Genomic DNA, 27,061 nt, shown 5'->3' with positions numbered 1-27,061 from the left:
TCACATAAGCTCCGCCCACTCATGTATGTTTATGATTTTTGTGCACTTTGGACCATTGTGCGTTTAAAGGCACAACACACGTACACAAACTGAACAGCCGTGGGCTGGCTTCTGGATACACTCCACGAGGCTTTTGCAAGACACCTTTACTAACCATGTACACTTGCAATAATTTCTTAAATGAACATTATTATTATACGCAACTTGACCACACTTTTCTTAGCGGTCGGCATGTTTAGGTTCCCAATCCCCCGCCGGAATATTTGGTGGAATACTGCTTTAAGAAGCGTAAAGTAACCTTATTCGCATGCCCACGCAACACATTTAGATATGCATAATTTCTTCCTGAGTATAGAAACGGGATTATGCCTGGTGGTCATGCGTTCGCTCGTCAAGCCGAGAACCCGTGTTCGATTCGCCATAGTAGTACAATGTAGGGGAATCCATTTCACTCTAAGGATCCGTGTCAAATCCAGAGATGGCTGTAGCGTAAAATACCATTCACATTTTCTTGCAGGAACGGTCGATCTGTCGAAAAAATATAGAAAGTGTAAGATATCTGACTACAAACCAAAACTTGATAACACAGTTTTGACAAAAAAGCTAACATTTCAATTCCCCATTCCCAACCAAGCCCTTTGCGCCAAAGACATGATTGCCGCCAGAGGTAAGCATTATAAGTACCACGTGTTAAATATTCGCTATGGGTATGGTAGACTAACAGCTAGTCTCTGAAATGAACATATTTTACTGAAAAAAAACCGTTCATAGTGAAAAAAATAATAATATAATGAAATGGAGCCCTGAGACTTTCTTAATTTTTTGAAGCTATGGAACTCTAGACTTGCCACATTTTCTAGACTTGCGTGGGCTTTCTTGGATATATATACTTCAGGGTATGTATGACTCAACCTTGCATATCCAGTCTCAATGACTTGAATATTTATATTAATATATAACTTCGTGCCGTGACCGAATATTTCTAATATGTCATGACCTTGTGTGTTAAATTCAAGAGCTGAGTCCTCATTTCTAAGTTTACATCTGCAGTACATGCCAGACAGGAGAGAGGTATATACATCAAATGGCGTTCTCTTATTGTAGTGATGCTGAATTTACCCCCACGCAAATATTACAGCTCTCCAGAGTGAATGAGTGAGTATTCCGCCATTAGCAGTATTTTGGTAATGGTATAACGGTTAACACTAGAAATGGTCTCCACGGTGCACACGGTACCCGTGTAGCGAATCGAATCCGAAATCGTTGGTTCGTCACACTTAGGCCCAAGTTCGATTCCCCACACGGCTACGGTGTATAAAGCCCATTTCCGGTGTCCCCCGCCATGACATCGCTGGAATATTGGTAAAACCAAATCCACTCCAACAGCTAGACATCATTTGTCATGACTGGGTAATAAAATTAAACTTCACGTTTGTGTTCTTCCTTTTGGCAAATAAGTGATCTGGAGTATACTCCACTTCGGACATGTTCCGTAATTATACCGTAACAAAGTCTGCCAGAGCGAAACTGCAAAACATTTCAGGATGTTAAAGATAAGGGTACGTTCTGACATTTCATTGTTTTATTTTTTTTTAAACCATTTAGATAAAGTTTAACATCATTTACATTCAACAATACGACTAGAACAGAGGTGCCATACACATTAAATTGCACTCATTATATATATAAAAAATGTAAAATTATGCATTATCTACATATTATGGGGAAAAAAATTTATGCATTATGTACATGTACCACAATATTTTATACATTATGTACATGTAATAAATTATGTTTATACATAGCATTCATATAATACATTAAGTTTATACATTAAGTACATATAACACAATGTTCTTCTTATCTACATATAATAAATAAAGTTTCCAAAGTATGTACATATAATGCATTGCATTTTATACATTGACTTTATATAATAAATTAGATTTTATTTACACTATCTACATATAATAATGTTTATAATATTATGAACATTTAATAAATTACGTTTTCTACATTATCTTCATATAATACATTATTTTATACATTACCTACTCATAATATATTAGGTTTTATACAGCATGTACACATACAAACTACACCTACTTGGTATTACCGTGCATAGCATACGAAGTACCAAGTTTCAGATCCAGCTAACCACATATGGCTTCACTACCATAATAATATAAGTCCTGAGAATGCAGTGAATGAGTTCGTCTGTGTTACGTTCATGGAGGATTATAAAGTCCTCGGACCCACTGATCCCCGACTGCCGAAAGAAACCCATACAGTTTTTAACTCCTGCTTCCTGAACAAGGAGCACCATGTCTCCTGTATAGTGGTTTACTGTTCCAAGTGTCATGACAGAAGCAGTGTTTGCCTGTGTGGCCGAGGTATAGGTAAGGAGTGTCCCGCGGCAACTTATGGCCTGTTTTCTTTTCCACAGCTTCAGGGACACCGAACTGAACAGTCCGCCCGGTCCACATGTTCCAAGAAACAATGCGCACACTGAACATATCTTTTGGGTTACTGTTTTCATTTTCACCAGACAAGTGCGTTTCTTTTGCAGAAGAAGACGCCTGACTGTCGTTTTCAGAGGTAAGAGCAGACGTCAAACGTACGTTTTCAGAACTGACATGACACGTCTGACGGTCGTTTTCAGAGGTAGCATACGTCAAACTAACGTTTTCAGAACAGACATGAGACGTCTCACTGTCGTTTTCAGAGGTAGGGGCAGACGTCAATCTGACGATGTCAGAAATGACAACAGACGTCTGACTGTCGGTTTCTGAGCTATCAACAGACGTTTGATCGACATTTTCGGTACTGACAGAGGACGAAACGTATGTGTCGACGGGTTCAGCACAGATTGTAGGCAGAGAACTGTCGATTTCAGTGTTGTAATCGAAAAACAAAATGTCGTTTTCAGTGCTCCAAGGCGACTTAAAATTGACATTGAGAGTTTTCCAAGACGACATAGCATTTTCAGACTTCCAGGAAGACGTTAACACAACCATTGTTGATGCCTGTTGAACAAGCATTTTCGTCAAATAGACACCAAATTCACTGTTATATATGAGAGTATATACACGATATTATTGTGGTAACTCCAGTCCGAGTCGATGTAATCTCAGAATTATACTTTTTATATGATCAGACTAACTCATTGGGCTGCTATATTTATGTTATCCTGGTAATTACCAGAATTAATCCAAACACGTTTATAAATAGACCGCTGAGAGTGAGTTACCTGTAGAGTTCCACGAAAGTATATATAATCCTGATAGACCGAACCCTAAAAATCCACACTGATACCAATCCGTGTCAGACTACCGAAACGGAAATCCAAGTTTGTTAGCCTACATGCATGCAGTCCATCTCTGATAGGCGTTTGTGTGCTCACAGTGTCGAATGAACGTTGAACTGGCGTTTCATTGATCCTGTGATCTTTATATAGCCTTGTAATCTGTCGTGGGCTGTACGTCAGTTCAGTCACGTGATGTACGTACCGACCTTAGCGACAAGTCGTAGCATGTATGTATTAGGCTATATATAGCGACTGAGGTATTGTATACCTGTAGTTAGACGTTGAGTCAGCTGATTTGTATCGTCGTCTGTGCACCAAGCAATCGCATTAAAACATTTGATTATCGCTTGTGAAACGTTAAGACTTTACTAGGCAACGTTAAGTCGTCGTAAACGATGATTGTTGAAGGTTCCAAAGTCATCAGCGATTATGTGTCACATGTTAGCCATTTCCACGGTAGCTGGTGCGTTTTACCCATGGGGACTGTGAATCAGTGGCAACATATGCAGGCCAGGTTTATTTCGTTATTTTTTATTTTGTTTATTAATCCTCAAATATTTTACAAAAAACTTTTTTAAAAAAAACTTCCAAAAAGCGTATTTAAAGTATCCTTTCACATTCTTGAACCTTTCAACATGTTGTGATCGTAGCTGTGGTCCCAGTATGGTTTTGCTTTTGGACGATCTTTAGCACATTTTACCGCTCTCAGCGGTATTCCAGCTGTATTGCAGCGGTCTGTAAATACCTATGAATAAAATAAAATGACCCATTTCCAAGCACCTCGGCAGTTTAGGTATGATAAGGTCCGTAAATAATCGAATCTGGGCCAGACAATAAAGTGTTCAACAGCAGGAGCATCGATCTGAGCAAGTGGGATATTTGACATCACATTTTATAAATTGTGCTGTTGACATGCTAGTTCTTTTTAATGGCCTCACTTATTTTTTAATTGAATCAATAACACTCGTTATTATTGGCCGCTTTTTTATTTTGTTCTAATTATCTTTTTTATTAAAGGATAACGTCTCGTCAAGACATGGTTGAACGGTTGTTCGTCACTGCGTTCTGTGTGTTGCCTCCATTTGTGTGACTTTTGTTTTATGCCGCACTCAGCAATTTTCCAGCTATATGACGGACTTACCCCGTATGGCAGAAACTGACTGGAGTGGTGGCCTGTCGGTACACGAATATATATATACATATAGACTATGTAACAGCACCGAAACTCATCCGCTCTTCTTCACCAAAAGCGGTGGGGATGTTGATGGAATATTGCCAAATGCGGCGTAAATCCATACTCACTCCTTCTTGACCAAAACCACATAACTTGTCTCCGAACCCGTGATATTGAAGAATGATGCTGTAAGCGGTGAAAAGCCATATTCACCAAAAACTGCGCCAAGGATTCGTTCCTTAACTTTATATGGGGAGAGTAGCCATTTCAGACAATGTCAGCTATCGTATCACTTCACTGATTACTTCTCACATGTGTTCTCCCATCCCAACAACTGAAAATGCCTCCTGATCTGATTGTTACAGTGACTATGAGTCATTTAACAACATATATTATATTTTGCGATTACACTTTCTCAGTAAAGTACGGATTCTAGCATTTATGCGGGGTTGCGTCCCATCCAGAAGAACCCACACCCTGAGTCGGGCATCTAATTGCCAGCGCGCTAAGTCTGCCGCGTAACCGGTCATTATCTCCTTAACAGCTAGCACAAGGCACAACTTGGATCTTTGATATGGAAGAATCCACCTTAGTTCAAGAGATGATATGGATAATAACAGCTGAGCGATGTTCGGGCAAGCTGATTAATTTTATACCATTCAAGACATCTCTGTTCTCAGTTCGGATACAAGTAGCGGCCACACATGTGCTTCCTTCTGAGGCAGGACAATATTCCTTTATTAGTTCTTTCTGCTCTTAGCAAAATCACTGGTGATGCCAGAAATGGGCTTCACAACAATGTACTCATCGGGAATCTAACCTGTGTCTTCAGTGAGACATGCCAATGTTTTTATCAGTAGGCGACCCTAACACTCCAAATTACGTTTGTGAGGTCATTCCTTTGTCTGCTCACTCCATTATTTTTCAGAAATGTGTACCAGTTTCCACTGTAAGACCTTGACAGCTCTACTCTTTGCCTAAAATCTGGCTAATTAAATTACCAATACATTTTGTACTTCAATGAACTTTGAGTAGGCTAATATCCACCTAAACCCTCCATTCACTATAATGTGCCTCAGTTCCTTAATGTTTTCGGAATGGAGAGTTACTTGGACATTACACTCTACAAAACTGTCAGGAGATAAGCTGCTGAATGGTCACATATCCATGGACAGTCTGTGACCACTGTTGCCTAACTTCACTCATTTGAGACCAGGAGAGCTATTCTTGAAACGTTTGTAGCCCTACGAACTTAACATATTGGCTACGATTAAAGTGAAGAATTGGGGCTACGAACGTTTTGAGAATAAGGGCCCAGGGCCTCATCACTCAAATAGACCTTAACGCAACAACTGCCATAAGTCTATGTTAAAGTATAGGATTTAGTCTTAGGATTAGGATCACTTTGAGGAAGACTACACACTCTCTGCCCAACAGTCTTCCAGCTGTTAAATTGAGACACAAGCAGCAAGGTAGTTGTCAGACCTGTTTATTTTCATACATTTGCCATGCATCAACGAGTGATGTGATGATGGCATAGACAAAGTAACAGCACTTTCAAACAGTCTTCCACATTGTAAACAAATCCGTAAAATAATCAGCAACAAAAACTGAAGAGCTGTCTCTCCACCATACAACAAAAAAAACATAAACAGACCGACCGGCACATGTGAACCTACTGATGTATGAACTGAAGTGAACCAAAGGAAAACCAATATGGCTTCAACATGACTTGCCTAATGAGCACATCTAACAAACTAAACGTTTATGGTGTGAACTTAATCGAATTCGCTGTTAATGGTGTAAATGGTTAAAATGAGACCATTTTAAGATTGTCTCTGTGACACAGTAAAAGATCACCAATGTTTTATAGGATACACCTTACTACAAGCAAAGTGGTATGTACAGGACGAAAAGCTATGATCTTTATACAAAATGGAAGATAAATGACGAGTGATTAATGACACCATGCATAATGAATCTGATATACATAAATAAATAATACAAAAGATGACATATTTACATTATCGAGCTGGACTGCATCAGTGGAGTTTTCACAACAAAATGAAACACAAGAATTACCACAAATGTTCTAGGAGTTGTTTTCACAAAATTCTAACCGGTAGCCATGTACAATATCAATAGAAAAACTATTTTGGTAAGAAACATGTTAATGAAAAATACTATCCTTAAAGCTTTGTCAAAGGCATGAGCCAAAGAGTCAATACTTGAAATAGAATATTTTCTTACTGGTTTTACCTGGTTTAGACTAAGTTTTAAACTTAACAGATTCAATCCACTCTCCCGTTCAAGTTAATATATAGAAAACATGGACAAACAGTCAAAAAGATTTCAAGGACAGCTTGCCATAGTGGATCATATTAAGCTGATGTGCATGGCAAGACAAAATATATCAAACTCTAGATGTCCATGATCACATAATGAACTGTCTTTAGTAGATAAAACCAATCTGCAAAAAGTTCTCTTGGGACAACATTCCCACAATGGTCAAAAGAAATTGTTTGGGGCTATTGCCTTAGCTCAGTAAGAATACGCTACCACTGAAAAATCTCAACCCTACATTATAGTATTATTCCACTCACTGTAATTACTATTAACCAGTTAATCGGTACAATACATTCACAAATAGCTCAGTGAGTTCACTCCCCACCAAAAAAAGTAAAATAAAAAAAGCATTTGGATATTATCGTAGTATTAAGTATTATTACTTGAAGCAAAACTCTGGGTGACAGTCAATGTCCTGATTTTTAACCTTGTTCAAAGACTTTGACAATGACAATACCTTTAATCAAAGATGACTATTTTAATCTATAGCAAAAACATTGTAGGATAAATCTTGTGAATGAAATGTTTAGCTGAGGTGATACAATTAAATGATAGCCTGTTCAATAGCTCTAAGACAACCACATCAAAGGATTTAGTCAGTGTTTAGTTCAGTTTATTAATTAAATCATAGCTGGTTCCACACCCCTTTAGACAACCACATAAGAGGCTGTAGTCCGTGTTTAGTTCAGTTTCTTGATGCAGTCTAACTAGATTAGTATTGCAAAACACAGTCACAGACACCCGGTGTTACACCAAGAGGAATATTACTGTCAAGTCATCCAACCGAGGTAGGTTTCTTAAGCATATATATTGTAGGTGTTAAATTAGAGTAGAAATTCCAACACACATAAATCATCATCAAATTATTCATCAGCTAATAGAGTGTACAATTTCACCTTTGTACAATTATCATTCACACAAACATCTTCATTCACTGACGAGGACAGTTATGAATCATGAGAGGGAGGGTAATCAGTGTCGACATATACAAACAAATCAGAGCATGTCTGGTAGGGTGCAGTGATAATCTGTTTCAGGATTCAAAATGCGTCTACCACACAGGATTTGTTGGGAGCTGTTAGTTCAATTTGTGATACATTCAATCTGGCTGTGACTCCTACATTATTTCCATCACGATGTCTCAAATTTCTCCATACATTCAAAATAATGGAAATACACTTTAGGACCACATTTTTGCCAGCAAACCATGAATGAATGTAGTTGTAAATAGTCCCTGCTGTGGGCGATGGCAAGTAAGGGTTATGATGACAGCATTACACTTGATACTGCTTCTGAGGGAGTTTCCTCAATGTCCATATGATCTTCACCGTTCTCCTCCTCCTCCTCTGCTGCTGCTGCTGCTGTTGAGTCTTTGGAAGAGTCTGCTAACAACACTGAACTACTTGCAGATTCCACACTTGATTCATGCACATCACCAATGAAATCTCGTTCTACCACTTCTGAGTCTACACTTTCCACAGACTGAGAGTAGTCAACTTCTGAAGCTGTGGCTGAAATTGCTTCTGAAGTTGTCGTCACAGCTGCACTAACTTCAGATTCCTGTGTAGTGAAGTGTTCAACATCCTCCTCTTCCTCATCTTCCTCAAGTTCAACAATCTCACATCCATCTCCTTCAATTTCTTCTTCTCCATCCACATCAGCATCAATATCTTCAGCCCGTGAATCATCAAGAGTAACATCCTCAGTTGCACTTGCATCCAGTGTTCCCACTTCAACCTCTGCTTCAACCTCCTCTTCCTCCTCCTCCTCTTCTTCATCTTCCTCATCTTCAACATCATGTTCTTCACCACCATGAGTTTCATCCTCTTCAAGATCTTCCTCGAGGTCATCTTCCTCTTCCTCTTCCTCAATAACTTCTCCAGCATGTTCAGCATTGACCACATCTGTGACCACCCCTTGCAGGACATCAGACACTGTGGCTGTTGCTGACAGTTCCATGTCCTCCACACTCCCATCTACCTGTTGACTGGACAGAGGTAGATTAGCGTTACCATTGATGACTGTAGAAGTAACATCTGCGCTGTCCGGTGTTGCCAGCAGTTCATCTGGAGGTTCCTGCTTGATGGTGGGTATCACACCGTTCTTAATTTGCACACACTGAAAGCAAACATATTCCTCATCCTCGGACACTTCCTCTTTGCCGAGCCCAACACAAAGCAGGTGGAACCACTTCTCACAACTGTCACACTGCACCCAATTCACTTCCTCACCTACAAAGAAGATACAATATATCAGTACTCAGCCCAATGATATTTCTGAATACCTATTTTAGACAAAATGTAACACAAAAAGAATTGTGAATGTATCAGGAGGCCTATATGTACATGGGAACAACAGTTGACTTTCAAAACAATTCAGATCTGTGGAAATTAGGGCAAGAGTGAGTGAGTGACTAAGTGAGTTTAGTTTTACTGCGCATTCGGCAATATTCCAGCTATATGGCAGCGGTCCGTAAATAAGTGAGTCTGGACCAGACAATCCAGTGATCAACAGCATGAGCATTGATGTGCACAAATGGAAACCAATGACATGTGTCAACAAAGTCAGTGAGCCTGATCACCAGATGCCACAAGTCACCTCTTATAACAAGGATAGTCACCTTTCGTGGCAATCCGGTTGCTGATGATCTATTCTACCCCAAGTGTCAATAAGGGAAAGAGGTCTTTTCACTCACCAACAGGCTTCAGACACTTCACCGCTGAGCAGTCTTCATCATTCTCCTCTTCATCATCATCCTCATCCACAACCAACACGTCTTTGGACTTGTCCTTTTTAATACGGATCTTCTTAATGGTGGGTGTCTTTTCCCCACGCTGTTTCATTTCCTCAAGCTTAATCTTCAGTTTCTTCTTCTTCTTCAGCTTTTCACACTTTTCCTTTTTGGTCTTGTCACCAATCTCCTTTGGTTTAATTTTACCAGAAACTGTAAGTAATAAGAAGTATGGATTAATTAAAGCCTGTTTAAGTTGTCTCATTGTGAAAAGAACATTGTGTCCATTGAACACAATTCCTGGAATTAATCTTCCTCTTGCATCTTGTTACTTAGTTCAACCACAAATCTAGTGATCACAATATGAACATACTGGGGTACTATGATGTGTCCACAAAGAGGGCCTGTCAGTTGCTTCTTAAAACAAGTATGGGTTCCTGTTCTAACCCAGTTCTTCATGGGTGTCAAAATGTGGCATTCAGAATATTTCAGTCTGTTGGATAAGTAGAATGCCATTGTCCTCTGACAAGACTCAAACTATTCCTGAAACTAATAATGCCCTTACCTTTATTCTCCTTCTCCTTGCTGTCCAGTACTTCCTTGTTTGGATCTTTGATTTTAATCTTTTTCTTCTTGGGCTTCTCGACTCCTGCCTCCTCCTTGATCTTCTTGATAACCACAACCCCTGTGCTGTCTTCGCCCTCCTTCTTCCTCTTCATCTTGATCTTCTTCTCTTTTATCTTGTCCTTCTCCTTCTTTATCCTCTTCACCTTCTCCCCTCGTTCCTTCATCGTTACATTTGCCTTGTCAGGATCCTGAATAAGCATTGGAAAATAATGCATCATTAATCACTGTTCTCCAGGTACATGGATATCCTTGGTTTTCAATCCACACAGCATTTGTAGCACTATCAGATTTGGAAGCCTATAATGAACTGTTGAGTTTCGACAGTTCGTAAGTGTACTCTTTGTGGGTTGGGACACCCAAAATTACTCCCAATATTGCTTAATCCCCAAATGTAGGCTGTCATTAAACTTGAAGACATTGGGTACAACAGTTCATGAGATATTGCATTACTAAGAGTTTGAAGAGTGTTCAAAGAGTTGTGGTGACCTTGAAAAAAAAGAAGTTAAGGTCACCCAAAATCGATTGGTGTCTGCATAATCCCCTAATGAAGGCTGTCAACAAATTTGAAGACATTAGGTACAACCGTTCATGAGATATTGGGTTACCAAAAAACGGGACGTACGTACGGACATGCGTACGTACGTACGTCTAGTTCCAGCGGGGGACGAACATAAACACAAATTAATCCCCTTCAGATACATTCTTTTTCATGCTATGAAATTGCTTGTGAAAGAAACAATCTGTGGGTCTGGAACCAGAAAAATAGGCTTCAAACATTTACCCATATGGGGAATCAAACCCATGTTCAGTGTGAGAAGCTGGTGCTTTAACCATTAAGCTACCCCACCACACCCATAGAGGGAAGTAACTCCCCTACCTCAAAGTCAATAAACTTTTCCTCATGACGTGGCTGGCATGCCTGTAGTATTCGCCAGATATGCTGCGTCTCATCCAGGGACACCTCCAGCAGGTCACCCTCCATCATCAGCTCCTCCAGCTGACATTTAGCGATCTCGGACAGCTCCAGCACCGGGGTCTCCAGCTGCCGCGGTACCAGCGGCGACTTCCGCTGGTGTTTCCTGGGGGTCATAGCTGAACAGAAGGGGAACAGCGTGGGTCAGTAGAGTCCAAGTCTTAAACCTTGTTTTTCAATATTTCAGCAGTACTAATGTGTACACTCATGGTCATCAACTACAAGAAAAATCCTAAAGGACCCAACACTCTCTGTAAATTAATTTTGGATACATATAGTTCAAACACTGTTTCTTCAGCATACCATAACATTACATAAGGTTATTATATACATAATCATTATTGCAGAAAAATGGACTTGCCTTATGATGATATGGCCCTAAAATGCATTCTGTTAATGTAAGAGTTGACTTTTGAAATAATCCTTTATATCCTGTCCTCTTTTGCATCCGTAACAACTGACTTAAAATTAAGCAGAAATACACAATATCAACATACAATGTATATGATACCATGCAATCCGACGGTGAGAGAGTGAGTTTGGTTTTATGCTGCTTCTACAATATTCTAGTCATATCACGGTAAGGGATGACAGAAACTAGCTTCCCATGGTACCCCCTGCTCGTATGGGGAATTGAACCTGTGTCTTCTGCATGACAAGCAAAAGTTTTAACAACTTGGCTACCCTACCACCCCTGCAATCAGACATACATAACAACTGAAAATTGTCCCATCTGCTGATAACCCTTATCCTACTCAATAGTACTATGACCAATTGCTGCCTTCTGAAACTGAGCAATGAATCAATAATAATAATAATATTAAAAAAAACTCAAAACATACTTACTTGATGCGGCTTTAGAGACTGAAGAATATGCATGTTCTGAGGACATGCTGCCATGAGTTACAGGGATGGTGTCAATGTCGGTGGAAATATCGTCTGAAGTTTGTGATGACTGTGGGGACATGGGAATGGAAGATTGTGAACTGTCTATGTCAACACTGAACAAATTGATCTCTCTCTGTGGTGTCCCATTCTGAACTCCACTGAAAGCACTTTGAGTAACACTAGCCAAATGGCTTTGCAGTTCGGGATTATTTGCTGCCTTGAGTAACTCGGCGTTAATGATTTTTTCGGTTTTTTCACGGGCAGCCTGTTCAACCATTCTCTGGCTCAACACACTGAGTTTTGTTAAGGCTGAGGCAAGTTCATTGGTTGTGAGAGCTTGTCGTGCCCGGTCTTGCCACGCCATGGCTCTCTCTGTTAAGCACTGTAGGGCTTCCCCTTCGGGAAGGCGGACAGGGAGTTTTTGTAAAGACACCAGTAAAGAGAGGATAGTTTCTAGACGAGGGCGTCGAGATCTGAGACAGAGGGGGCACAAAAATTTCATGTCTTTTGTTGCTTGCATCACAGCTGTTTGGGAAGTCTTATTTTTCATATTGGCAGATTTGGGTAACGGGACACATGTACCTGTAACAACAGAAACAGTTCATAAGCAACAATACATGTGATGGTAATTCATCTATTATTCATCTAAACAGCTGTATTTGTTTGCCCATAATGTTTCTTGTATGACTGTAACCAGATATCAAATTATGGCTTGTACCATTTCAATAACTGAAGAAGCAGTTCATAATGCCAATGGTACTCTAGATAGTATTAGGGTGGAGACGGGCTTAATAATACAACCTTACTCGGGACTGAAAAAACCCTGCATTTCTCTCGACACAAAGCGATAACTAATAATGTCACTGTATGCACATGATCCCTTTAGGTTCACCTAACTTCACCATTTACACAACAAGAATTTAATATGCTGGATCAATGCTTGCCTGATAATCCACCTGGCAGACTCAGAGGTCATTATAGACTATATCTGCTGCCATTCACATCTAACTTGCCCCTTTTTCGGACCTATGATGTGTCTGATTTCTCCAAAATCTGAGTTGCACTGTGAACAAACCTTTGTTGACACTGAAAGCTCAGCTGTAATGGCAACTTAGCTGATTGGCTATTGTGAGTATGGGAAGCCAGCAAGGGGAGGTAATAAAACTTTCGAAAGCCGTAGATGCATCCAGCATATCGTGGAGACTTATCGGAACGTATACCCTGGAGATAACGTGGATGCCTACATAGTTTCCCTGCTGAAATATGCATAACCTTCATATCACCACAATTCTATTAGTTTTTCTACTGTGACTCACACAGTTCTAATGTTGCTCGCAAAGTTCTTATGCCTCTCACACAGTTTTAATGTCGCTCACACAGTTCTAATGTTGAACTCACCATGAAACCAATCCTTGCACAGTTCACACTGCAACATAAAACCTGATGCCCCTTTTCGACATATACAGAACTTGGCCTCCCCTTCAGGACAGTGTAGTTTGTCCAGGTTCCGCCCTCGCAGGTCACGCATACATTCCACCTCTCGCTGCTCCGACACTTTGAAGGCTGCCACCTGCAATGAACCGATATCTGTTGGGAAAACTCCAAGACATGCACTATGGTTACAAAACAGTTTCCTACTAACAAAGAAGCTGTTACCCAATTCATTAAGTGACTGTTAAGTTATTGGTTGGCAACTGACAGAATTCCTTGGTATTTTGAATAAACATGATAATATGAACTGTCAGTTTTGAACCAAAATCCTTTGTCCCTTGTCAGAAATAGGACTAAAAAAAGTCAGTAAAGTCAGAACCAAAAATTCCAAATTTTATGTAGATTCTCCAAAACTAAAAAAACATTAAAATTTTCATAAACAGTGCCATAAACATTAAAAGATATTTAAAGTGTTGAAAAATGAAAAGAAAAGATAATGAATGTCAAGTTGAATATAAATTCTTGCTGATCTTTAGAGGCATTTAGAAGCTGGAAGGATAAGATATAGAGACAAGAAACTGGAATAAAGAAGTTGTTCGCTCATATAACTTAGCATTCCCCATTATGCTAGTAATGGAATATAATTACACAATGCCATTTAGAAAGTGGACAATTGAATAGAAACATAAGCAGGAAGCTAACTGACACGTACACTGTCACACAACTTAAATTCACAAACACTTCAATCACAAACGTGCCAAAGTAAAGGAAAATGTGAAAGTACAAAAACCCCATTTTTCAGTGGGTGTTGGAAAAAGCAGCTTTTGTACTGCTACCATAAAGCACTGATGACAAGAGCACTAACAGACGACCAAGTAAGCCACACATTGGACTCACAATGGTTGCTGGGTCTCGGGTTTCTTCTACCTTGATGTCTATGGTGTTGTTGTTCTCACTCTCCCGTCTGTCACGCTCCCCCTCTCGCAGCTTCTTCTTTTTGTTCTTCCCACTCATATACATGCCGATGTCCTGCCGTGGAGACAGCACCTGTGGGCGATAGAGGAGTTGAAGTTGCATTTGTGATTGTTCAGTGCTGAGCTAAATGTTGAGTTTATGACATCAGTAATGGTTCAGATTTGCTATTGTTGAGCTTATGGCATTTGTGATTGTTAAGTTCTGTTACTGCTGAGCTTACAGCATTTATGATAGCTCACAACTGTTGTTGCAGGGCACAAGAGATTTGTAATGCTACTGACTAGCTATGCACGAAACGTTTGTAGCCCTACGAAATTCCTAAGGCCATTCCTAACATATTGGTTATGACAAAAATTAAGAATTCTCGGGGCTATGAACATATGAGAATATGGGCCCAGATTTGTTATTGCAGAGCTTATAACATTTGTGATTGTTCAGATCGGTTCTTGAAGAGCTGTGAGGAAATGCGATACTTTATGTATGTAGTAGTATATACCAGTTTTTGTTCATATTGTTGGGCACTTGTGATTATGCTACTGATCTGTTGTCCTTGATCATTTTCAAAAATATTTCAGCAACAACACAGAAAGAGACAATATGAGGCTTCCCAACACTAAATAGCCATACTGACAGTGAGTGTGTTACCTCTAATAAGGAGTAGGTGGAGTTTTTCTTGAGGAAGGTCCTGGCTGTCCTCTCCCTCCACGACTTCGCTGCAGCAACCTGTGACTCCACCTGAGGCAGCGAGTCCAGTCTCACAGGGATCGGGCGACCTTTGTTCACAAAGTTCTCCAAGATGTCCAGGTAGGGATAGGAATCTCCATTCTGGGGAGGAAGATAAAGCTAGTAAGCTTAATCAATGCCACTTCCCCCCAATGAAGTCCATGATATGGAGAGATTACTGGCTTGGACACTTAAACTGCTGTACATACATGCTCTCTTCTTCATGTTTTATCTATATCAATTCATCTCAGTAATCCTGCACTCAGGACATGGAAAACCCACAAAGTATCAAGTTCGGGTACATCACCTGGTGAACCAACTCATGGTGTAGACTTACCTGGATATACCTATGATGATCCGTGAAAGAATTACTCTTCAGAAACCTTGTCTTTAGAGGCTACTACCTGGATGCCTTGACTGGTCAGCACATGTCAAGGCATCTCTACCGAGTAAATCAATGCTCATGACGTTGATCTGTTGGTCTAGACTTTATCATTTACAGACCCCTTACATAAAACTACAATACTGTTGAGTGTAACATTGCACAACAAACAAACCTGGATAGCCTCAACTTTGACCGTCCACTCCTTGGCCTTCCTCACAGCCTCCTTGAGAGCACAGACATTGGGCAGGTAGGCAGGTATAGCCTTGGCTTCACAGATGATAGCCTCCAGGGTGGTCATCACATGTCTTGGTCTGCGATACCAAAAGGAACTATATGTTATTCATTTGTAACTGCTATTAGTTGTTGTTTTTAAGTTACAATCTTAATGTGAAGAGTGGTGAGGTAGCCTAGAAGCTCAATTCACTCTCAAATCTCCATGTAGGTTCAAAGACTGAGGCCACTTTCTGGTTTCCCTGCCATGATATTGCTGGAATATTGCAAAAAGTGGCATAACCCCCTTTTAATGCCACTGTCACTGAGACAATCTAAGCATTTTCAACATCAAGTGTTACTTCCCTTTAATGATCTGTTGTTTGGTAGTAACTTCATACTAACACTTAATACTTAAGTCAGTATTCCATACACTGTGATAACACCCAGTATCATATATAGTACAATAACAGCCAGTATTGTATATAGTGTGAGGACTATACAACATAAGTTATAGTGTGAGTAGTAATGTGCAAGACTGGATGTACACTCCAACAGTGAGTGAGTACCTGGCCTGCAGACAAATCCTGGCCTTCTCCTCCCATCTCTCACTGACAGTCAGCAGCTCCTGCAGGTCCGCCATGGCCCGTTCTACAGCTGAGTGGGGGGCCAGACTCACCCCTGACTCCATCAACTTCCTCATCACCTCCAGTGTAACATTGGGTGGGTCCTTCAGTGTGTTCCTCACCTCATCCAGCCACTTAGCTTGCTGTAATACCTGCACACAACATGTGACAACACTAAGGGAAGCAGTGCAAGAGGGGACTGCAGATAGGTCAATGCATAATGAAGGCATCATTTCTCAAAACAAGCAAAAAACACCTGTATCCACAATAAAATAATTACTACTTATGAAGATCCCCTAACAATAGACACTGAACATTTTATTACTAGGTCATGTCACCTTATCCCAACAGTGTAGAATTATGCTTACGTTGTTGATCAATGGATAGTCTGGTCCAGACTTGATTATTTAAAGACTACCACCATTTTGCTCGTTGAGGTTTTATACAACACCAAAACAAAGTAACCTAATACAGATGAACACAGGTGGGTGAACAGTGTTGTAAAAGATTATTTGCCAGCTTATGTAATTGTTACCATACGCATATAACACAGAGTTTTCAGCATCACAGAGCAAAAACTCAACATATTGATCGTGGCCCCATTTCAGAAAGGGTGCAAACTGTCATAAGTCTGTGTTACAGTATAGGAGGTACAACAGTTGTAGCACTACAATAGCTTTCTGAAAAGGATCAATGGGTCACAGTTCTCACTATAACTGACGACAACTATCTCTCATCTTCTGGTAACTATTTCAGTAATTCAAAAGATTCCATCATTACCTAATTACCTTTGCCTAAATGACAAAGATATCGCTTCTCACCTGTTTAAGTTTGGGTATTTCAGGGAGATCAACATCAAGCACAATTCCAACTTCAATGAGTTTTTCTAACTTCTCTGAGTCTGGAGTTTCAGCATCCAAGGCATCCTTAGCTTCTGTCTGGAACTTGACTACCTTGTCAAGCAGTTCCTGTAATTAAGCATGTGATGTTAAGCTGCTGAAACGCACAAATATGGGAATGGTGCCATCGATCCAGTAATCACCGTCTCCAAACTGATAATCCTAAATGGGCAAACCAGTGGTTTGAAACCCTTAATAAGTGGCGTCTAACATCCAGTGGACAAAACTCTGCACGGGTAATTGCTTCCTGCAAAGACCCACCCAGATTCTTGTTTTATATCAATGAGTCTCAAAATTGATTTCAATTAAGTATGAAGACACGGTCTACAATATCCCCTCCCACAATGTTATGTTACTATTTTGTTAAACAATTCGTTCTTCCATCCTATAACGATACCCAAGCTGTTAGCAAGAAACAGTTTCTGCGAAAATCTGTCCCCATTGGGGATAATGTGCATTATGTTGAGAAACATGGGCCATAACTCTGTAAAGAATCAAAACACAGTTTTTGTTTATTAACTACATCAAAGTGTTCATGTTAAGGAAACTCATGTCAAATTTGATTTCCTTATCTATGGCAGATTTTAGAAAATCTGTCTCCATCATCTCGGGCAGATGGACTTTGTGATAATAAACTTACTAACTTTACGATTTACAATCAATCAGCCAGAAGGTAATGTCCATTGCACAGAAACATTGGTTTGACAACCTCCATTTTCTCAAAGGTTATCATCCTCATAGGGCGAAGAAACACTCCCTGCCCAATGAACAACTTTGATGACTTACTGACAACTGAAGCTATTTGAACCTTTTTGCTCCACAGAGAAGCGAAAAACTTGTACTGACCTTGACAAGCTTGGCTTCCATGATCACACATGGCAGACTGATGACCTGTTCATGAAAGATGTTCAGTTCTTCCAGATTTAGCTTGGCTATGTATTTTCCCTCCAGGTTTTGGCGATTCCTGAAACATAAATGATATGCTTTTCACAAGAATTTAACAAAATAAATTCATCTTCTACTATGGCCATAATGAATACAAGGCAAATATATTTACAGATCACAGATTATCATTACAGTGGAAGCTGTCCAAACCGGCAAGTTGTCAACAGTGACGTAAAATCTCAGTCCTGTCCGTGACTTCCTACTTTCAGGCAAATGGTTTGGTTGACATGAACATAAGGCAAAGTGACACTACAGCATGGCTTGGAATTCTTCCATTTTGCACATGTTGCTTCATAAATAACTAATGGGTCTGACTTCAAGTTAAAATACCCCACACTTTCTGTAAATAATTCATGACATTTTTATTTTAATGACCATGAATACTGAATTGAATACATTAAGAGATATAATTCCTTTTATTGAATGCAAGTGAAATGAAACACCCTATTTTGTACACATATCATAAAGTGTATCACATTTCTGTAACTTCTGACCCAGAATAACTCAGAACAAGGGGAGATAACTTTCATGACATTCATGGCGTACCTTGTTCTCACTTTCTTGCTGACCAATTGGTTGGCAACATTGGCACATTTTTCTGCTTCATTCACAGCACTTGTGAGCTGCTGTAATAGCTCATTGTCAGGAAATTTCTTCTCCTCTGCCTCAGTGACTAAATCCTTCAACTCTTGTAAATCTGTTGGAAGATACACTGATTTTTAGCACTGAAGTGAGTGAACATTGATTAGACAATGTAGCATCAGGATTTTTGCAGCTCTTTAAACAGAGCCCCTTTCTTAGATACCACAGCTACAACTGAACACATCTTCCAAAAACTTCCCAGTTATTCAACTCCCAACTCCCAGTTACACAAGTGAGTAACTAAAAAACTACCTGACAGGAAGCACAATGTTTCCATGAAAAGTCAATGAGTGGTGTCTCCTTCCCAATTTTAAAAAGTACACATTTAGTCAAGTTACACACTGAATCCATAGATCCTCTTATGGCAAGCTTTGGAAAATAGGGTCACATTCTAAAAATGAATTGCCATGAATTATGGTTTCAAGAACACCCAAACAATGATAAGCTGCTGACAGTTGACAGATCATAGCTGTTACTTACAAATACTTCCTGCAAGAGAAATAGTAATTAATATTTCATCTCCTACACAGCACCTACCTAACTTATCCTCCTGTGGTGCATCCAGTGCAGCCTTGACCTTTACGTTCCAGTTATCAAAGGACTCGGCCCTCATCTTGAGCTTGTGTAGCATGGACGGCAGTTCGTCAAGTGTGTAGCGGTAGCGGAGGCATAGCTGAGTTCTGTCACAGTTGCATATGTGTTCTGTGTGGTACAGGCACACCACCTTGTCTGAAAGTAAAGTAATGGTGTCATTGTAAGAAAAACAGTAACGCTATATTCCTCTCAAGACTCTTAGGCATATAGTATTTATTTTAGGCCCTTATGCCAAGACATCATCACAATGAACATAATTTGCATCTTTTGGAATGTGAAGCCTCAAAACTGACTATCTGCATTTTGCTGTAGAGACAGATGCTCTCTCCACTGAATTAAGGAGGAATTTAATGGAGCCATCACTAACGTTATTGCTCTTTACATAATCATCAGACTAATCTAGTGGTGGTGGTGGTGGTGGTGCTTCCACATCCCCACAAAGAAAGTGGGAACAGCCCAGTTGCTGAAGAATACCAACAGGAGGCATAACTCATTGATGAGTTAATTAACACAGAAGACATTGTTCGTTAGAGAGCAGTTATTGTTTCCAACAAAGAACATTGGTGGATACAGAAATAATGAAATAGATTTATCAAAGATATTGAACAGCCAGGCTGACATCGATACTTACTGAAAGCCTGCCATATCATGGTAATCAAAGTTTATAATGTATTCATATTAATTATAGTTAACACAGTTAGTGCAATCAGAATTAAGGATTTAAGTTGAATTCGGTACATATCCCATCAGTATATTCATAAGCCTAAGAATCGTAATTTTATGTAATGCTATGTACAGTTTATACTCTTCAAATGTTGATATTAGTTTTCCATTCTTATCAAATCAAGAGTCAAATGGATTGCATCATTTGTGTTTCTAGAAGCTTACTTGTTACAGTTACCTCATTACTATAGGCGCTGGTTCACTAAATTTAGATCTTCAAACCACAGGTTGCCAGTTGAAATAGGATGTTGTTAAACCCAGAGATTGGGATAGGAAACTTTGACAATGGGCCATTTTCAGGATTATTAGCCAGTTTCTGAATTTGGAATGGGCCACTGCCCTTGTATCAATAGTAAACTTTAAAATTTTAATGGGCCATTTTTTATTCTAATGTGCAAAATGGCCCATGGCCCCTGCCTTTCCCAATCTCAGTTAAACCCTAATAAATTTGTGGGTTGTTTTTGTTAATTACCTACTCCACTGTCTCACAACTGGAAGTTCTAACAAATGGGAGTAGACCCAGCTGGGCGGATTGCGACACACAGATACAGTTTTTTGTCCAAGTTTGCTGCACCTTGCTGTACCCGCAAGTAGGTGTTTGCACACATTCATGAGGCCACCATCTGATCATATATCAACAGAATCACCTAATGCTTATAAATACCCCAAGGACAATCTCTTTTGAAAAAGAATGAGTGATACAGTGATCATCCCATTAATGGGCTTCACACATTATCCCCATGTTTGATACCGAACGTAGTTTTGAAAGTACCAAGTTCAGTCACAGCTAGTGTAGGTTTTAATGATTCTCACACATCAACAGACTTCACACATTATATGTATCAGGAATTTGGAATGAATGAATCCCCATGGTTTAACGAATGGAAGAGTTTTATCAACATGATTACTGGTCTTGTTCATATAGTTACCAAAGATGCTTTTGATTTGTAGTAAGTAAATGCCTCCATTAGATTCATGCATTATGCAGGTGCCTGAGTTGACAAAATAAGATAGATATGGGGTCTTTTATATTGTGAGACTGGTTGTGCACCGATTTTCATTTTTTGTTTTTGTGGGAGTGTGTAAATAGGGGGGAATCCTTCAATGGATGCAGCACTGCACACCACAGCCTGGATGCAGCACTGCATATGTGGGGAACTGAACACAGAATTTCCAGTGTACTAAGAGCAGCTATAGCCAATGTATGCTCTTACTTGGGCTACAGGGACAGGTGATCCCTGACAGGAAGCATGTTGTCTTGCAGTAGAAACACTGGCGCTCATCATCAGGTAGTAGCTCAAATGCTTCTCTCTCGGCTTCAACAACCCCCTGTAACACAAACACAGGTTCAACTGAACAGGAGTAAATTATGTTTTAGGTTGATCTAAATTTATACCATTTAAAGTGGAAGAATAAAATGGGTGGAGTATTTTTGCAAGTGCTTTGATGATTACAAACTGATTGTTATCACGTACAAACAACATGAAAAAGTCTTGGCGAATTAACAGGAAAATTAAGTGCAGTCATGTGTCAACTTCATGGGCACCCTTTCACTGCATCTATAAACCGTCACAACCGTGCAATGCTGAACAGATTATCCGGTGCAGTGCAGCGGTCATAAACAGATGAGTACTGATGTTACGTAACGCAAGGTATGAGAACACAAAAGATAATATAAATATGAAGCCAGTTCTTATCCTCATCAACCTGGATCGTGTACAACAGTCGTGTCAGTCAGTCTTTTCAAGATCTGTCACACTATATAATCAGAGATGTGTATTATAATTCCCCGGGGTGTGATTTGTCAATTTCTGGGATGTGTATTGTCATCTTCTCAATGTAATTTGTAAATCCCTGGGATGTGACTTTGCCCTGCTAATTTCTAAACCAAGGTTTTGAAATAGCCTTGTCTTGCTATCAGATTGTAAAATATCATATCAGTGGAAACTTCCAATGCATGTTGTGGTGACACCTGGTTTCGAACCTGCAACCCTTCTCTCTCTAGCTTGGCAGTATTATCCACTAGGCTATGAAGGATCACTGTGAAGAACGAGAGCATTTGTCAGAATGAACCAAGTGTTCATCACAAAATGGGTACTGTGGGGAGCGCATGTGCAATACGTAGAATACACAAGCTTTCATGAAAATTTATACAAACCTGTAGAGGTTATGAATTCTTTGAAGAATGTCCTCCTTGGGGTACATATAAGCATTTTTATGTCCATTAAAAATCCCTACGACAGTTGTAACTATTTTGATAATAAAATATTTACAAAACAAAAAACTCGTTTTTGTCTTATGGGACCACCTTTACAGGGCCCCCCAGGCCCCCTACAGCCAAGACTCTGGCCGTCTACCTCGCACCTCACTTTTCATGCTGAACGTATCAGACAGAATGAGGGGAGGCGGGTGGCCGTACCCCAAGGAGGACATTCTTCAAAGAATTCATAACCTCTACAGGTTTGTATAATTCTTTTTCAGAAGAAGTCCTCCTTGGGGTACATATAAGCATTAAACAGACTCCCGAAGAGAAGCAATTGGGAGCGGTATTCTGTCTGACAGCAACAGTCCATTCGATCGAAGTGCAGATCTACAATCACACGGAAATAGAAAAGGCACCGACCTGGTCACCTGACCGCTGATGTCAATCAAGGCGGGGGCGTGACAAAGCTGAGGACCCGCTTGTCAAAGCTTACATGCCCACTGGCTAGAATTTGGGAAATCCCAAATGACAAACCCCGCCCACCCAAATCAAAGTTTGGAGACCTGGACGTACGGGACACTCGCCAAACTGAACCTTGTCCATACCGCACTAGCAAGCTAAGCAGGGAAATGGAAAGGAAAGTAAGGCACCCAGCCAAAGAGGGCGGGACTAAGAAACCATCACCAAATATCACCGCCGATAAAATGGGAATGGATAGTTACCCAACACCGAGTGCAAACCGATATAGTTATCTAACAAAGCTTAATCAGCTTGAGCAGAACTATTCTGTCTACTGCAGGGAACTGACTGACCGAACCGAGCACACTCTCGTGAGTGTCTGTTCAGTTGGTAATGACGGTTCTGACGTGGCCACTGCTCTCACTGAGTGAGCTGACAACCCCTTTTTGGGGAGATAAGCCTTTATGTATATAGACCTTGCAGCCTGCCGATACAATCCATCGGGATGCCGTCTGTGTATCAGTTGGATAGCCAGCCATTCCGCCACCACAACAGCAAAATAGCTGTTTCTCCGTACGGAGCAAGGCTATTCTCTTAAAATAACTTTAAGAGGTTTCATAACGTCTAATACACGAACCTTACGGTATGTATTATCAGACGACGCAGGCAGCATGCACCCAGTTAGATCGATAGGCGCGGTCATTCGAAGCGAATGATCGAATTTTTTTGGTCGGTATGAATCCGGTAAGCGAATGCTAACCCGATCCTTATGGAACATAGTAAGATCCGGGTCTGAAAACATGACGTGTAAGTCGCTAACACGTCTACCAGACGTAACCGCCACTAAAAAGTCGTTCTCCAACTTAACAGTTGTAACGACGGGTTGGCCAAGTCATAAACGAGAGGAGTGGGTAACCATTCCAATACTCGAGACAAATTTCACGACCGGACGCAGTCTGTCCACGCCTGCAAGAAAAGGCTGTACCCGGGGGTAATGTCCCAACAAGGCACCCTCAACGGGTATGTGGAAGGCTGAAATAGCCATGGAGTAGCCTCGAATCGTAGAAGCGGCTAAGCCAGATTCTAAACGAGACGGTAAGAACTCCAATACTTCAACTACAGTCAAAGAAAAGGGATCGAGAATCCCTCTATTTCCACACCAGCGCGCATAACAGGCTCATCTATCCTCACACTGTACATTCGTGGAATCCGTCCACGAAGCCAGAATTGTGTCTGCAACTGATGCAGGAATTCCGCTCTTTTGGAGACGATTCCGGACAGTGGCCAAGCCACCCACTGAATCCTGGGGATTGGGGTGAGGCTGGCCGTCCTGGGATAGTAGGTTCGGTCGCCGCGGTAATAATACCGGCGGCTACACTAGCGACCTGAGTATTACCGGAAACCAGCGTTGAGACGGCCACAGAGGTGAGAGAAGCACTAGTAGCTGCGCTGGTTGGGTGGCAAGCTGAGACAGAACTTTGGAAATCAGGGGAATTGGCGTAAACGCCAACAACACCTTGTCCATCCAGTCCCGCTGGAAGGCGTCGGCGGCAATCGCTCTCGGATCAGGAATCCGCGAACAAAAACCCTGGAATCTAGTTCGTCACTCCAGAGGCAAACAGATCCATCTAGAACGACCCAGACAACTGGGAGATAATCCCGAATATCTCCCGATCGAGCAACCACTCGTGGGGAGCCAGAACACGTCGTGAGAGCGCATCTGCCCCTGGGAGATACACAGGCATAACCCGTATGCTGAACTGATCGCACCATAGTAGAAACTGCCATGCCTCCTGAAGGAGCGACGGAGACACAGTGCCGCCCTGCTTCAGAATGTAGGACATCGCCGTCTGGTTGTCCACTCTAGACAAACCACTCGGCTTCGAACCTGATCCACGAAGCGTTCGAACACAACGTCACAGCTCTCAACTCTAGCACATTGATGTGCAAGGTCGCCTCTTGGTCGGACAATAGTCCCGACATCGCGAGGTTGCCCAGGACGCATCCCCCCCAACCCTGTGAGGGAGGCATCCGTCTGAACTGTGAGCGACGGTACCGGGGTCATCAGAGGTAAACCTTTGAATAGATTCCCGGTATCTGTCCACCACCGCAAGTGACGTGTCAACCACTGGGGAATAGCCAGATTCTTCTCGTAGCTCTCCGAGTGGGACCACTGTTGTGCTAACGCCTGCTGAATGGAACGCATTCTCCGACGTGCATGCCAGACTATGTCCACCGTCACCGCCATGTTGCCTAGCAACTGAAGCCACGTCCGTGCTGAGGCAATATGGGACTGAAGGAACCTTAACACTATGCCCTGTACCTTGAAAATGCGCTCTTGGGACAGAGAAACCACCCCTCGGGTTGTCTCGAACCCTTTTTTAAGAAAACCAGATCCTGCCTCGGCACCAGTTGATTTTTAAGATAGATAACCCAACCTAGCCTGGTGAGAATATCCATCACCTACTGTGTGGATTCTCGACTTAGGTGTTGGGAGAGTGCTCTGAGGATCCAGTCCAGGTACGGGAAACAAAAGTTGCCCTGTGACCTGGCGACCTGAACTGGTACTAGCATGAGTTTGGTGAACACCCTTGGCGCCGTGGAGATGCCGAAGGGGAGCATACGAAACTGATAACAAACCCCGTCGAAGGAAAACCGAAGGTATTTCCTGAATTCAGGATGCATCGGTACATGGAGGTATGCGTCTTTGAGGTCGTTTGACGTAAGCCAATCCCCTGCCTCTACAGACGAGATCACTAATCTCAGTGTCTCCATCTTGAAAGACGGCAACTCTATCAAGTTGTTCAAACCCTTGAGATTTAGAATGGGTCTGAACCCTCCGTTCTTTTTGGTTACCAGGAAATAAGTGGAGTAAAACCCAATAGTCTCCTGTCCTGATGGAACCATCTCTATAGTTGCCTTGTCCAGTAAAAACTGAATTTCGGCACGGAGGATTGCCACCTTTTCCGGCGACTTCGGCACCGGAGTGCAGCGAATCCCGGCAAAAGGAGTAAGCTCTCGCTTCCACTGTGGCGTGTGGCCATCCCTGAGTAATAACGGGAGGCGACCACCCACAGGAATTTCGGGTAGAAGGCAAAGTGTCCCTGCCGACGGCAGAGATTGCCACTAGCAACAGGACAACTGAGGGCTCCGGAGGTACTCCCTTTACCCCTGCCCTTGCTCTTCCGTGCCTGTAGTGGAGCAGTCCACTTCGGCGCATCCTTAGACTGAGTCGCAGGATAGCTTGAGCTGAGGACCGAAGGCCGCGAGCGAGAGGTGGAGGGTTGTTCAAGAAAAGACTTAAGAGTCCTTGAATTGACTAACGGCCTCCGCGGCCTCACTAACTCCCGTCAAAGCCCCCGGGAACAGGGTCAAGCCCAGTCGGAAAGGCAGAGACAGCAGTGCCTGCTGTGTAGCCGGTGAATACCTGGCGACAGCCATAACCTACGAAGGCCAATCACAGCATACATCATCTGACTCGTGAACGCATTGAGTCCCGCGTCAAATGTGAATGCACCTCCGTAAGTTGCCGCTCTAACGTGGACGAGGAAAAATCCTCGTCCCCGTCCTCCTGTGACACCACCTGCCTCTGCAAGACAGAGAGGTAGGCTGAGTGCACCGCAACCTTAAGTTGCTGCACGGCGTTCCGATATTGCTCCTCAAAGGAGCGGAAACCGAGCGCAACACCTGGTTCGATGAGGTACAAAGCGGCAAGCGGCGACCCTGACAAGCCGACGCCTGGCAGTGGCCAGACGACCCCCCAAGCACGATCGAGGCGTACACGCACTCGTCGACAACGGGAGGGTCAAATAGCGCATCGTCCCCCATCAAGTAGCCGGTCAAGCTCCGGGAGATCGAACCACGAACGGCTACCCTACAGGAGCGGATTAATTACCTCACTGAGGAGTGAAGGTAAAATAGGCAATTGAGCCTCAGCCACCCTACACGGAGCAAACGCTTCCCCAAGAAGACCAAACTCCGGGATCGGGGGCGTCCGCAGGGACGACCACCTGCGGCACAGCCCCTTGATCTCGGCTACCCTGCACGGAGTTAACACTTCCCAGGAAGACGAAACACCGTGGAATCGGGTTAGTGCTACCGCGATCCATTCGCGTACCTGCCCCGGGGACGAACGGAGCGAAAAGCTCCGAATCGGCCTCCGTCGGTTCGCCGAAAAAAGAAGGCGTCGAGACCTCGTGA

General features: G+C 41.9%; 1 protein-coding gene across 7 annotated transcripts in view; it reads right to left on the bottom strand.

Moving 5' to 3' along the window:
• Positions 1-5,954: 5,954 nt before the first annotated feature.
• LOC137297002 (lysine-specific demethylase 5A-like) overlaps positions 5,955-27,061 on the bottom strand; it is a 49,273-nt gene continuing 28,166 nt past the window's right edge. For 4 of the 7 annotated variants that reach the window (XM_067828936.1, XM_067828935.1, XM_067828937.1 and 1 more), the window contains 15 exons: positions 21,414-21,528; positions 19,420-19,611; positions 18,787-18,937; positions 18,142-18,259; positions 17,218-17,364; positions 16,340-16,548; positions 15,733-15,871; positions 15,098-15,277; positions 14,375-14,524; positions 13,445-13,616; positions 12,005-12,628; positions 11,063-11,277; positions 10,124-10,373; positions 9,523-9,771; positions 5,955-9,058 (listed from right to left, as the gene is read on the bottom strand). In XM_067828936.1, coding sequence (XP_067685037.1) covers positions 8,088-9,058; positions 9,523-9,771; positions 10,124-10,373; positions 11,063-11,277; positions 12,005-12,628; positions 13,445-13,616; positions 14,375-14,524; positions 15,098-15,277; positions 15,733-15,871; positions 16,340-16,548; positions 17,218-17,364; positions 18,142-18,259; positions 18,787-18,937; positions 19,420-19,611; positions 21,414-21,528 — 3,882 coding nt within the window. In that variant the 3' untranslated portion in view covers positions 5,955-8,087. The remainder of the gene's footprint in view (positions 9,059-9,522; positions 9,772-10,123; positions 10,374-11,062; positions 11,278-12,004; positions 12,629-13,444; positions 13,617-14,374; positions 14,525-15,097; positions 15,278-15,732; positions 15,872-16,339; positions 16,549-17,217; positions 17,365-18,141; positions 18,260-18,786; positions 18,938-19,419; positions 19,612-21,413; positions 21,529-27,061) is intronic. The other 3 variants (XM_067828939.1, XM_067828941.1, XM_067828942.1) reach the window with 1 other exon arrangement.

This window comes from Haliotis asinina, chromosome 9 (genome assembly GCF_037392515.1).
Source record: "Haliotis asinina isolate JCU_RB_2024 chromosome 9, JCU_Hal_asi_v2, whole genome shotgun sequence".
Lineage (NCBI taxonomy): Eukaryota > Metazoa > Mollusca > Gastropoda > Lepetellida > Haliotidae > Haliotis > Haliotis asinina.
The sequence above is the reverse complement of the archived record's forward strand: the minus strand, read 5'-3'. Positions and strand labels throughout refer to the sequence as shown.